At 44.6% G+C, this 14,514-nt stretch overlaps 1 protein-coding gene across 12 annotated transcripts in view; it reads right to left on the reverse strand.

Annotated features, from left to right (window-relative positions):
* Positions 1–14,514, reverse strand: part of LOC137524716 (ubiquitin carboxyl-terminal hydrolase 22-A) — a 207,824-nt gene that overhangs the window by 60,882 nt on the left and 132,428 nt on the right. For all 12 annotated transcript variants that reach the window (XM_068244897.1, XM_068244894.1, XM_068244895.1 and 9 more), the window contains one exon: positions 4,363–4,468. In XM_068244897.1, coding sequence (XP_068100998.1) covers positions 4,363–4,468 — 106 coding nt within the window. The remainder of the gene's footprint in view (positions 1–4,362; positions 4,469–14,514) is intronic.

Genomic DNA, 14,514 nt, shown 5'->3' on the forward strand with positions numbered 1-14,514 from the left:
GATCTAAACTGAGTGATCTGGGGAGAAGGGCCTGAGGCCTGGAACCCACTACAAAACACTATAGCTAATCACAATCGCTAGAGTTTTGTATGAGCGGATTGTAAAAAGTGTCCTCAATTTCCCAGCAGTTGTGTAGCGATTAGCGTTTTCAATTCTGATTGGTCCTTTCAATTGATTTTAATTTTGTTACAGTGTGCAGTAATCTAAAAATGCTAGCAAAATCGCTCTGTGTAGGCTTTGATGAGAGAGATTATGCCAGCGTTTATATACTTTACATTGCAGAAACGCGAGCGCTAAAATTGCTGAATGTCCTGCATTTTGCGATTTGGTAATCGCAATTGCTCCAGTGGAATTTGGCCCACCCATTAACATTAGTTGAGCGTTTAGGGAAATCGCTAGCAGTTTGAATCGTTCCCTAAACGCTCAGAAAATCGCTCTAGTGGGTTTGAGCCCTTAGTCAGGGAAGTGACCAAGAACCTGATGGTCACTCTGTCAGAGCTCCAGAGGTCCTTGGTGGACAGGGAAGAACCTTCCAGAAGAACAACCATTTCTGCAACGATCCACCAAACAGGTCTAAAAAGGTAAAGTGGCCAGACAGAAGCCACTCCTTAGTAAAAAGGCACATGGAAGACCGCCTGGAGTTTTCCAAAAGGTACCTAAAGAACTCTCAGACAATGGGAAACAAAATTCTCCAGTCTGATGAGAGATTTAACTCTTTGGTAAGGCTGAACGATTTTCGGTTTTATACCGAAAATCGTGATCAGGGGTAAGACGATCTTCAGATCATCACAGCTGCTGTTTTTTGCGGCAGTTTTCTCCACCAAAAACCTGCTCTGCGCTCGGGTGTCTTTTCCTCAGTTGCGTATGAATTTCCTGTTGGAGAGGAGGCTAGTGAGGAGTTAATGAGTCGCATTCCGCCCCTCCCTCTCACAGTGCCAGCCAGGCTGGTGAAGGGGCACAGACACAGGAAGGACGGCTCTTCCTGTCCCTTTCCCTGGGGATGTTGGTAAAGACAGAAAAGCTTGAGACGAGCTGCCCGGGGAGCCAGTCACAGAGTAATTGACACTTCCCTCCACTCTCTACCTAGCGGTGGGACAGTCTAGCATATTGTGATAAAGTTCATTATTTTCTGTAATGTACTGAAACATTAGACTTTCATATATTTCAGATTCAAATACACACAACTGAAGTAGTTCAAGCATTTTATTGTTTTAATATTGATGATTTTGGCATACAGCTCATGAAAACCCAAATTTCCTATCTCAAAAAATTAGCATATTTCATCCCACCAATAGAAGAAAAGTGTTTTTAATACAAAAAAAGTTAACCTTCAAATAATTATGTTCAGTTATGCACTCAATACTTGGTCGGGAATCCTTTTCCAGAAATTACTGCTTCAATGCGGCGTGGCATGGAGGCTATCAGCCTGTGGCACTGCTTAGGTGTTATGGAGGCCCAGGATGCTTCGATAGCGGCCTTAAGCTCATCCAGAGCTGTCCAGAGTCTTGCGTCTCAACTTTCTCTTCATATCCCACAGATTCTCTATTGGGTTCCAGGTCGTGCTGAAAATGAAATCTTCATCTCCATAAAGCTTTTCAGCAGATGGAAGCATGAAGTGCTCCAAAATCTCCTGATAGCTTTCTGCATTGACCCTGCCCTTGATAAAACACAGTGGACCAACACCAGCAGCTGACATGGCACCCCATACCATCGCTGACTGTGGGTACTTGACACTGGACTTCAGGCATTTTGGCATTTCCCTCTCCCCAGTCTTCCTCCAGACTCTAGCACTTTGATTTCCGAATGTAAAAGTTGCTTTCATCCGAAAAAAGTACTTTGGACCACTGAGCAACAGTCCAGTGCTGCTACTCTGTAGCCCAGGTCAGGCGCTTCTGCCACTGTTTCTGGTTCAAAAGTGGGTTCATGCTTCCATCTGCTGAAAAGCTTTATGGAGATGAAGATTTTTTTCAGCACGACCTGGCACCTGCTCACAGTGCCAAAACCACTGGCAAATAGTTTACTGACCATGGTATTACTGTGCTCAATTGGCCTGCCAACTCTCCTGACCTGAACCCAAAAGAGAATCTGTGGGATATGAAGAGAAAGTTGAGAGACGCAAGACCCTGGACAGCTCTGGATGAGCTTAAGGCCGCTATCGAAGCATCCTGGGCCTCCATAACACCTGAGCAGTGTCACAGGCTGATAGCCTCCATGCCACGCCGCATTGAAGCAGTCATTTCTGCAAAAGGATTCCCGACCAAGTATTGAGTGCATAACTGAACATAATTGTTTGAAGGTTGACTTCTTGTTTTAAAAACACTTTTTTATTGGTCGGATGAAATTTGCTAATTTTTTGAAATAGGAAATTTGGGTTTTCATGAGCTGTATGCCAAATTCATCAATATTAAAACAATAAAAGGCTTAAACTACTTCAGTTGTGTGTATTTGAATCTAAAATATATGAAAGTCTAATGTTTATCAGTACATTACAGAAAATAATGAACTTTATCACAATATGCTAATTTTTTGAGAAGATCCTGTATACACACACACACACACACACACACACACACACACACACACACACACACACACACACACACACACACACACCTTCTTGAAGTAATAAGCAGCATAATAGGGGAGCCTATTGCTAAGTTCTACACCTGGGCTAAGACTGACGTTGCACACGTTGGGGTTTTATGTCAACGATGGTCAGAGCGTTCTGATCCATAATTGTGTATAAAAAAAACGTGTATTGAATCGAAATTGCAATTTCTGACAGAAATCACAATCTTCTCCGAAAATCGTTCAGGCCTACTCTTTGGTGTGAATGCCAGGTATCTCGTTTGGAGGAAACCAGGCACCCTTTATCACCAGGTCAATACCATCCCTACTGTGAAGCATGGTGGTTGCAGCATTATGCTGTGGAGATGTTTTTCAGTGGCAGGAACTAGAAAACTAGTCAGGATAAAGGGAAAGTTGATTGCAGCAATGTCCAGAGACATCCTGGTTGAAAACCTGCTCCAGAGCGCTCTTCAACTCAGACTGGGGCTGCGGTTCATCTTTCTGCAGGACAATGAGGTAGCGGTCCATAAACTAGCGGCCATCTACCTCCGAGATGTGGGCCACCTTCCCTGAAATCTGGGTAGGTGTTCGTTGGCGGTTTTCACCGTGCATATGCACTCATGCAGGCACCAGAACCGGAAGTCCAACTTTGAGTTATTAACCCCTTTAGTAACTTTATACCAGTCTTTTTTTTCCTAAAAGTTCTTATGCTGCATTTAAGGTTTTAGAGCAGAGTGAGTTTCATACCATTTAAGCTGTAGTGACACAGAACCACTAGGGTTTTATATTGTGGAATACATGGAAACAAAAAACCCTCTATAAAAACAATGCCAAACACAAAGCAGTTATTTCAAGTTTACTCCTCAAGCAAAACATTTAAGACGAGTCAGAACTAACACTGCTGTAAAAGCAAAATGTATTTTACTGCATGTGAAAATGAACATGTCAATACAAAATGCATCCAAAACTTACAGATTTGCATGCAACTTGTATAATCAGAGAATACCTTTTACAAATATTGGTAGTTTCAGCAAAATTGATAACTCCAACTTCACCACCCTTAGGCCCGGCTCAGAGTTTTTTGCGGATCAGAACCGGAACGTATACTGTACACACGGAACGGATGTAAAAGGATTCAATGTTAACCTATGGATCCATTCACATGCGTCCGTTGGCAAGGACACGTCCCGGACCTAAAAATTGCTGCAGGCCCTAATTTTCCGGGACGTCCTGCCCAGCGGAATGGATCCGGACACAAAATGCTGCAGGATTGGGGCAATGGAAAACTGAACATTTCTTCACACTAGCGAAGAAACGGACAGTTCCACAGGGGATGGGGGCATGTGCCGACGCAAACCTGAGGGGACGGAAGGGTGCAGCAGCCGGACGGGTGGGTGAGGGAGGGTTTATACATACCTAATCTTCTGTAGAAGCCGGCGGTAGAGGCTTCCGTGTCATGTGACTAGTCACATGACGCACTGTGTAGTCACGGCGGAAGAAGAGGAAGCCTCTACCGCTGGCTGCTACAGAAGATTAGGTATGCATTTGCTGGTGAAATTGAGTGAAAACGGATCTGATCAATCATTGATCCGATCAGTTTTCACTTTCCAATTTTAATGTAAACCTAGCCGCGGACAGAGCCATCCTGATCCGGTGAAGTGGAGACCGGATCCTTTTGCCTCAAAACACTAATGTGAACCGGGCCTAACTCAGGACTATACTATAAAAAGTCTAAGCTTTCACTTTCAAGTTCCATCAATGTATTCTCAAATATTCAAGATCAACAAGACTTACTGGCACACTTGACAGGTTACATCAGATTGGAGGCCTCCTGTGAAAATTTGGTCTATGATACAATTACAGTGGTTTGGATTGTTGGCCTTTTTTCCATTGTCATCACCTAAAAAAAAAAAAAAAAAAAAGAAAGCAGGTGAGCAGACTAATCAGGCCAAAAAGCCCTGGCATTTTTTTTCTTTGAATACTGCTTGATTAGTAAAGTAATGGACCTCAATACATAAAAACCACCTGGAAATTAAAGATTGTCCTCAACAATAACTTACACATGTCTTCTGCCCCTCAAGTTCTGTACTTCATCTAGAACAGGGGTGCCCATTGGGTATATCCTGATCTACAGGTAGATCGCAAAGGACTTCATGGTAGGTAGATCGCAAAGGACTTCATGGTAGATCGTGACCGCATTACATTTCCCATTCTGTATATACAATTGCGCTCCTAAAATTGTACACCGGTAGATCATTTTGACTTGCACATTTTTAAAAGTAGCTCACAGGCCCAAAAAGTGTGGGTGCCCCTGATCTAGAATTTAAGTCCTTGATGGTTCCTTAAAAATAAGCTTTTTTGCTGCCTTTCCTGACCAGGTTGTGGTCCAAATATCTTGGTCTCACCATGTGTGCAGATGCACTCGCACCCACCTGCTGCAAATATAAAGCAAGCAATACACTAGTAACATCCATGGCTAGCACAAGACGACAAGGATTTTAAAGAGAATCTGTATTGTTAAAATCGCACAAAAGTAAACATACCAGTGCGTTAGGGGACATCTATTACCCTCTGACACAATTTCGCCGCTCCTCGCCACATTAAAAGTGGTTAAAAACAGTTTTAAAAAGTTTGTTTATAAACAAACAAAATGGCCACCAAAACAGGAAGTAGGTTGATGTACAGTATGTCCACACATAGAAAATACATCCATACACAAGCAGACTGTATACACCTTTCCTTTTGAATCTCAAGAGATCATTGTGTGTTTCTTCCCCCCTGCAGTTCTCATGCACTGAAGTTCTAGGCTGCTTGTTTTTCTCCTGCAAATAGCTTTGCCCTTATCTGTAATTCTTCAGTATGTGAAAGCCCAGCCAGCTCAGAGGACGATTTATCCAGCTTGTAAAAGATAAGAGAGAAGAGAGAAGCTGCTCTAATCTAAATAATACACAGGCAGTGTGCATAAAGGGGCCTGGAAAGGTGAGTTCATAGCAGAACCACAACACTGAAGAACTTGGCAGCCTTCCAGACACAGGCCGACAAGTCTGACAGGGGAAAGATACATTGATTTATTACAGAGATAGTGATAGCAGAAAGTGCTGCAGTAAAGCAGAACACATTAGAATAGCTTTTGGAACTAGTAGGATGATAAAAAACAGGATGCAATTTTTGTTACGGAGTCTCTTTAAGCACCTCTAATGCCCTCTGTCGGACCTTGTATTTTAATCAAAATGATAGAATGATTTCAGCTGTACTTCTTACACTTTCACCTGAACCAACAATTCATCTTACTGGATCATTCTGAGCTAGTGCCAAAATACAGTGAAAAAAGATTCTACGATAAAGTTAACTCATTTGCTAATAAAGCTATTTTTAACGAATATGCCTCCGATCATATAATAATGTTAGATGCCCCTATATAAATGGAGGCAGCAATTTTCAAAACAATAGGAAAATGGAAAAGGAAGGGAAGATGTCTCTACTTTTCCCAGTATCCCCACCCCCTACCCTTAGTCCATTACCCATTTGGCCTCCTCATACATATTAACAGAGCCATTGTGGATTATATGGCAACATATTCTTCTGCAGACTATTTGAGGAAGGGGATATTTGGCCATGAAACAGGGAGGCTTTGATGTGGGATTCCAGTAGCCGAATGGGGTCACAAACTTTTTGTAAACTCATACTCACTGTCAGATGTCAGCTCTGTATGTATTGGTTTGTCATTTTGCTTGGATGTTTTGTATTAAATTGGTTTGAGGAACGTGAATTGTCCTTTTTAAAGTGCAATTGAGGTGGAATAAGCTCAATGATTGGGCCACAGAAGCATGTAAGCCATTTCATCACATGCCTCTGTGTCTTTTCTCTTCCTGTGTGGGTCCCCCTGGCCACAAGTCCCCCCCCTGAGGACAAGGAGCTTGCTAAGGGAAGACGTGTTCTTTTCGGGAGAGGGATTCCTTCAGAATGCCCACTAAGGCGTCAGGAATGCCCCTTCTCTGGCACTCCCCCAACTTTTAATAGTGTCTCCACCACCTCTACCCCACCTCTTCTCCTCCTCTGTGAGAGCATTATTACATTCTAAATGCACAGGGCATCAGCATATGCGGATGATCATGTAATTCTAATACCAAAGAGAGAGTTCAATAAGAGAAAATGATTAGACAAAAAGGGACTGGTAGGCACTCTTGCTGAAGCTCCTTCCCTGCAATAAGAAAATACAAGACTTAATCAGGCCCGTTTAAACTTATGGTTGAGAAGTATAGACACTGACGTGCATAGATTAAGAAAAAAGGTTTTGAGATTTAGAGGAGACAGTTCTGAAATAAAAAGTGAAAAGTATAGTTAGTTTTATTAAAGCGGAATGAAACCCAGCATTTATACTTTGCTCTAATAAATTATTTGCTGCATATTAAATACAACCAGCATTTTTTTTTTTTTTTTACTAGAAATGCATTCAAAGGGTTAACACAGGCTTTAGAAGCTTCCCTGCCTGCAGAGCCTGCCACTTAAGAACTTTACATAATGTTATTTTGTGTGTAGCCTCCCTGGCGGTATGGACGAGCTGAGTTCGTCCAGGAAAAACATGCAAAAAGCGGTAATGAAGAGCTAAGTTCATCCAGGAAAAACATGCAAAAAGCGGTAATGATGAGCTGAGCTCGTCCATGCCGATAGGGAGATTTCCTGTTTCTCTGCACCGCCCGCTGCACTTTTTACTGATCAGAGGGATTCCCCAGGATGGCTGGATGCCTGTCAGCACGCTGTGGGTAGCGATCTGTGCTACCCACAGCTTGCAGAACTAGCATCCAGCCATCCTGGGGAATCCCTGTGAAGCCAGCGGGGCAGAGAATGTGCTGGCTGCGTGCAGGATTCCCCTTTCTCTGCGGGCGGGTGGCCCTCCTGTGCGGCGGGGGGGGGGGGGGGGGGGTGTTTGGTAATGCCCCCCTTCTGTTCAGGATCGCCGGGGACTCCTGTCTGTGGGAGGGAGATCCCTTTTGTGCGGGGGGGGTCCCCTTCTATGGGGCTGGTCGGGGCCGTCCGGGGACTCCCCCTGCTATGCGGGCAGGTGGTGGCCTGCAGGGATCCCCCTTCTGTGGGGGGGGTATCCCCTTCTATGGGGCTGTGGGTGGCCTCTCCCTCCTCTCCCCCCCCCCCCCCAGTCAGGAGCCCTGATCTACTCACCTGAGGGCTTTCTCCTGCGCTGGCCACGATGGACACCCTCCTCCTCCATCGGCGAAGTCCCGGTCTCTGTCGTTACAGTTACGAGGCTCGGTGACGTCACCAAGCCTCGTAACTAATTACAGAGACACGAGACTTCGCGATGGAGGAGGGAGTGCGCCGCTTCTGCCGCAGGAGAAAGCCCTCAGGTGAGTAGATCAGGGCTCCTGACTGGGGGGGGGGGAAGAAGAGGAGAGAGAGGCCACCCACAGCCCCCATAGAAGGGGACACCACCCCAAAGAAGGGGGATCCCCGCAGGCCACCACCAGCCCGCACAGATGGGGAAACCCCCAAATACACACACAGGATACGACCACAGTCAGGGCGGAGTACGGGGATCAGGGGCAATGGGGGGGAGGGGGGGGCAGAGGCACCTGCAAACCTGGCTCCTTATACCTGGCTGCACATCTGGCTCACTATATACCTAGCAAAACATCTGGCTCACTATATACCTAGCAAAACATCTGGCGTCCTGTTCCTGGCTAATACATCTGGGCTAACTATACATGGCTGCACATCTGGCTAACTATACCTGGCTGCACATCTGGCTAACTATACCTCTGGGTCTTATACTCACCATTGGCGTGCTGATCTCTCGTTGCGTACCTCTGATAGCTTCCCCAGTGTCTTCCGGCGAACACTTCCGGTTTCGCCGTCACCGGCCGACAGGCATGGGAACGCGAGTGATTCTTCGCGTCTCCAGCCTGTATATCGCCCCCTATGCTGCTATTGCGACCAGCTGGCCGCAATAGCAGCATAGGGGGTGATATACAGGCTGGGAACGCGTAGAATCACTTGCGTTCCCATGTCTGTCGGCCGGTGACGGCGAAACCGGAAGTGTTCGCCGGCGGGTTCTGGAGCGTCAGAGCGGGGCTGCGAGGGCACCGATCGGCTGCTGGGGGCTGAGGGAAGCCCCAGGTGAGTAAATCTCATTTTTTATACTTGACTTAAGTTTCCCTTTAAGTTAGAGGATGAATAAAGCAGCTATAAATAAAATGCAAAGTCAGCTCTCAGAGTAAAATAAGTGTACTTCAGGAACGTAGAATTTCGAAATGAATAATACTACTTATGCACAAAAGCAAATATGCTAACCGTATGGCATATAAAAAGTAGGAAAACATGTTTTTATTGAATATTAGGTCAGGGTTTTATACTGCTTTAAGGACAGATGATAGGATGGAATAGATGTCTAGAGTAGACAATGTATAACAAATAACTAATGCTGGGCATACACGGTTCGACGGGCCCTTCTCGATCGAGCCGCTGATGGCTCGATTGATAATTTCTGATCACGCGGCGGATCGATTCCGCGCTCGATCCCCGCAGGCGGACAATAGAAGACAAAAGAAAGGAAGATAAGAAATGCCCACGGGGACGAGCGGGAATCTATCCGTGCGCCCACGGCGGGTGTCGATCCGGCGGCTAATTGAGCCACCGGGTCGACTCGTGTATGCCCAGCATAAGAAGCTGTTTGACTGCATGCTCACTAATACTGGATAAAGAGGCAGATCATATAAACTATAGAAAAGTGATGTGGAAGATGATCTTAACCCCTCCTGACTGCCTAACGCTGATTAGCAGGGAACAACATGCACGCATGTTCCCTGCAGCGTTGTCAGCGGCCATCAGTGAACAGCCTGCCAGTCGAGATCGGGGCTGGCAGGCTGTTAGAAAAAACAGAAATCGGTATTTTGATTTGAACAACGCTGTGATCTAGCACATCAGAATAGTATGAGTTTACTAACTGTAGAAAAAAAAGTTTTACGTATCCAGTGTTCTCCCTAGGTCCTTTTAGCCAGGTGAGCCTCGCAAATTTGTTTATGGGAAAGTGGGAACAAACAGTGTTAGGGGAGGGGGGCCCGGTGAGGCTATGGCGAAGATTCATTGATGACCTGTTTTTTGTATGGGGGGGTGGACAGGAACATTTGGAACAATATGTGACTAAACTGAACCAAAATGATTTGGGAATTTCCCTCACCATGCAATATGGTATTGATAAAATCCAGTTTTTAGATCTAGAAATCATGAGAGAGGATAATGTGATGGGGACCAGAACTTATTTCAAAGATACAGACAGGAATGGGTATATATCAACTGATAGCTGCCACCATCCGGCGTGGATTAGAGGGATACCAAGGGGGCAGTTTCTCAGGATGAAGCGGAATTGCTCAAGCATAGGGGAATATTACAGGCAAGCGGAAACCCTCAAAAATAGATTTGTGGAGAAAGGCTATGGGGAAAAACAGTTGGATGAGGAGATTGCGAGAGTAGGGACTCTGAATAGACAGACGCTCCTGGAGGAGAAGCCAGTGAAAAATGGCACGGGTGAGTTTGAACTGGCCTTTATCACGGGATATAACACTCAATATAAACAACTCCAAAATATAATTAAACAACATTGGGGGATCCTGGAAACGGATTTGACACTTAGGAGCCTAATTCCAACCCAACCAAAGTTCATTTATAGGAAAGCCCAGAACCTGAAACAGATTCTGGCACCCAGTTGTGTGGAACCTAAAAAGGTCCCGCGAATGCAGGGGTGGCAGACAGCAGGTTTTTTCCCATGTAGAGGATGTGTAGCTTGTAGGGAGGCCAATGGTGTCAAAACAAACAGTGTGGTATCATTCAGTAATGGAAGGAGGTTCAAAATTCAGGAGTTTATCACCTGCAATGATAGGTTTGTCATATACCTTGCCTGGTGTAAATGTGGATGGCAGTATGTAGGTAGGACTACCCGTACTCTCAAGGAGAGGATGGGGGAGCACGTGCGTAATATCAAAAAGGGATACCCCAATCATGGTGTCTCAGCCCATTTTGGGAGCCACCATGATTGTAATCCCAATGATTTATCTTTTTGTGGGCTCCAAAAAATTATTCCCAACTGGAGGGGATGTAATAAAGTAAAGAGAGTCTCACAGGAGGAGACCCGATGGATACATAGGATGGGCACCTTGAGACCGGACGGTCTTAATATAGACATAGACCTGGTATGTTTTCTAGGGGAGTAGGGGTGTGATGTGTGTGCATGCATCCCGACAGAAACCTGGACTAGCACCAGGCTGGTATGGCCAACATGGACTCCCATGTATTTGGGTAAGGAATGTGGGATTTACATATATACAAAAGCCATGGAGGGAATTTCTGATGGTGGGGGGTGTATAGGGCATGGAAACTATAACCTATCTGTAAATGTGTGTCCATTTACTCCTGCTCCACAAAATTAAATCTGGAAGTGGGTAAAACTAATGGGTCGAATTGATCTGAGGGACCTAGTTTAGGGAGGTGAGGATTGAAAATTAAGTTAGGGAGATTTATGGGGAGGTGGAGCGGGGATGAATGGACGCACATGGGTATTGTTAATATGCATACAATTGGTAACCTTGCAGAGGAAGGAAATGGGTTATGTGTAAAAATAGGTCAATAGATGAGTAATAATTTTTTTCTCAATGTTGAATGTTTGTGGGATGCAATGTTAAATGTAACCCCTAGATGGCGGCAGACTTGCAGGCTGGATAATGCGGCTATGTATGGAGTTTTTTTGGGAGCTTATGCCACTTGAAACCTCTAGATGGCAGTAGAAAGGGAAGCAATGGAGTTTGGATAGTTTGCATGTGAGGAAGCAGGAAGGGAAATAATGCAGTATGGATAGTTTGCATGTGAGGAGGGGGGTGTGTATAGTGGGGCCGGTTTTGGCCTATATAATCCCACGATAGGCATCAGGCTCCATGCCCCTGATGAGTCACTGAGTGACGAAATCGATCGGGCGGAGCCTGATGTGGAAGTGGGAACTAGCCTGAGTGTGAGCAGAGGCGAGGAGGCACATGTGGTATCCATCCCAGCGTTTTTTCCGTGCGCGCGGCGGAAACGGAGGGGGAACACTGATAGAAGCCTGCCAGCCTGGCCACCATACGGGGGAGAGCCCGTGTTATAAATTACTCAAACGCTGATTTTAACTGAAGACCATGTGAGTGCAATTGCTTTTTATAAATAAATAGTTTTTAACAGTATTATGCTATGGGAGCTTTTTCTTACTGAGGTACTCATCATATGAAGATCATCATCTATCATCTATTGGTGGACACTGTGTTGCTGGAGTGGTGGGGGACGACCCGGGAACGGTCCCAAGGCTCATATAGACCATTGGTTGGTCTAGGACAGGGGTGAGTGGCACACAAAGGGTGCTGGTGGAGGTGACCTGTTTTGATACTGCTGGAAGCCAATGACTGCCGCTCCTGAGGGAATTTATGCGAAGACTGTTTTTCACTCGATTTATATGTTGATTCTAGCCTGTTTTAATGTTTAATTTAAGCTGAGTAGATTTTAGGTCCTGGAAACTTGGACTTTCAATCGCATAGGAGCACACCCATATGGTCCTGAGGGATTTATATGTGAAGACTGTCGTTCACTAGACCTATATGTTGATTCTAGCCTGGTTTAATGTCTAATATAAGCTTAGTAGATTTTAGGTCCTGAAAACTTGGACTTTCAACTGCATAGGATCATATTCATATGGTCCAGTTTTTTAGCATATCAAGGAATATATTGGACATTAATGATATCTACTGAGACCTAAGAGGACTTAATTGGTCTTTTTGCATTTGAGAGGATTGTAAATTTTTTTATGGTTGTAATGTTCTTAATCCTGGTTTGCATGTAAGGGTATTCTGTCGAGTCCCTAATTTATCAGGGTGGGTTGATCGCATACCGTGAGCGCTACCTCTTGTGACACACACTTTTAGCCAGGTGAACCACCCGGCTAATTTTAGCAAGTGCCTGGCTGTCATCGGCTCTCCTCCTATGCTGCACTGTAACCAGTAACACAACAAAGCTTAAAGTATCTCTCGTAGCAGCAGCTGGGTCCACGCTCCTCCTCTAACTTCAGCCTGACGCTGGGAAGCCCTGTACAGATCTCCACAGGCATTGGAGCCTTATGGAGGTACGAAGATGCATAGCCTTGGGCTCAAGTTAATGAGAAGAGGGAGCGTGGACTCAACAGCTGCTACGAGAGGTGAATTAAGCTCCACTGCACTACTCTGCGTAACAGGCACATGCAGTAGGGGGCTCTAGGCGCTCAGGCACCATCCTTGCTTAATAAGGCTTTGCCCCAGGGCCGGATTTCTGGGAAGGCCACAAAGGCCATCGCCTTGGGAATAAAATCAGCAGGGCGCAGGACTTGAAGAGATAAGAGGTCACATGTCAAAGTAAATCATCTTTCCTCCTTGCAGAGTGTGTATGACGGCATCTCTTGCCTGATCCTGTCCTCTGTATGATGAGTGGTGACACAAAAGCTGCTGTGAGAAGTGCCAGCCTGAGTTTAGCAGCAGAACTCTTTAGTTCAGTAAGGTTTTTCATGCACACATTCATATTCACAGACAAGAATTAGCTCTTTACTATTTTTCGTCTCCCCCTCAACGTCAGTTTATTACTAGTCAGCTCTTAAAGACCTGTTAAATGTATGGTTTGTTTGATTTTTTTTTCAAAGGAATGACAGCAGCATTCTCTGTGCTACAGTTTAAAGAGAAACTCCAACCACGAATTTAACTTTATCCCAATCAGTAGCTGATACCCCCTTTTAGATGAGAAATCTATTGCTTTTCACAAACAGACCATCAGGGGGCGCTGTATGAGTGACATTGTGGTGAAACCCCTCCCACAAGAAGCTCTGAGGACTGCGGTACTTTTGACAGTTTACCACAATGTAACAAGGTTCACAGACAGGAAATAGCTGCTTACAGCTGTCTCCAACAGCCAAAACAGCTAGCAGCAGCTACATAACCTGCCCACAGTAAAAATGTCACCATGTAATACATGTCATAATGTAAATCGGGGAGACTAAAGATTTTACAATGAGCAAACACTGACTAAATCATTTATACATTATAATTATTGTAAAAATGAAGCACTTTTTTATTACATTATTTTCACTGGCGTTCCTCTAACTGTTCCCAGACATTTATTTATATTTGCAAAACAAGCTATGCATCTCCTTCTGGTGCTGAATGTATATATAGCTGTGTGCTCTAACATATTATTAGCAGGGCTGTGGAGTCTGAGTCATTTTTGGGTATCTGGAGTCAGGAAACAATGCACCGACTCAGAAGCTTAATGAATTTAAACTGTAATTAAAATAGAAAATATGATAAAATGTTCTATTTCTCAGATAATAGTCATCATAAATAATTTATATATACAGTAATAGCTCAGTTTAGCCCACAAAAATAAAATAAACCAATTAAAAAATAATTACTTGTGCTGATTCAATAAAGCAGTCCTCGTATTTTTAAAGTCAGATATACATATCTAATTGTGAATGTATATATGATATGTACACAGGAATCTCATATATACTAAACATCTATGCTGTAAGAATAAAGCCTGATGAGCTGTGTCACTAATAGAGATGGTCAATGAGATGGAAATAATTCTGCGCTGATGCTGGTTTATGCAAATTTATGCACTTTGCTCATGAAATCAAATAATTTGATATGTTAAAATTTGGTTTGAGGACTACAAACTAAAAGGTACCTGAGATGGATGAAAAAGAAAAGTTTTATACATACCTGGGGCTTCCTCCAGCCCCTTTCAGGCTAATCAGTCCCTCGTTGTCCTCCGCCACCCGGATCTTCTGCTATGAGTCCCGGTAATTCAGCCAGTCATCGCAGTCCGGTTGCGTGCCGCACCCACAGCCAGGAGCATTCTGCACCTGTCCAATAGTGCTGCGCAGGTGCAGTA

This window comes from Hyperolius riggenbachi, chromosome 7 (genome assembly GCF_040937935.1).
Source record: "Hyperolius riggenbachi isolate aHypRig1 chromosome 7, aHypRig1.pri, whole genome shotgun sequence".
Lineage (NCBI taxonomy): Eukaryota > Metazoa > Chordata > Amphibia > Anura > Hyperoliidae > Hyperolius > Hyperolius riggenbachi.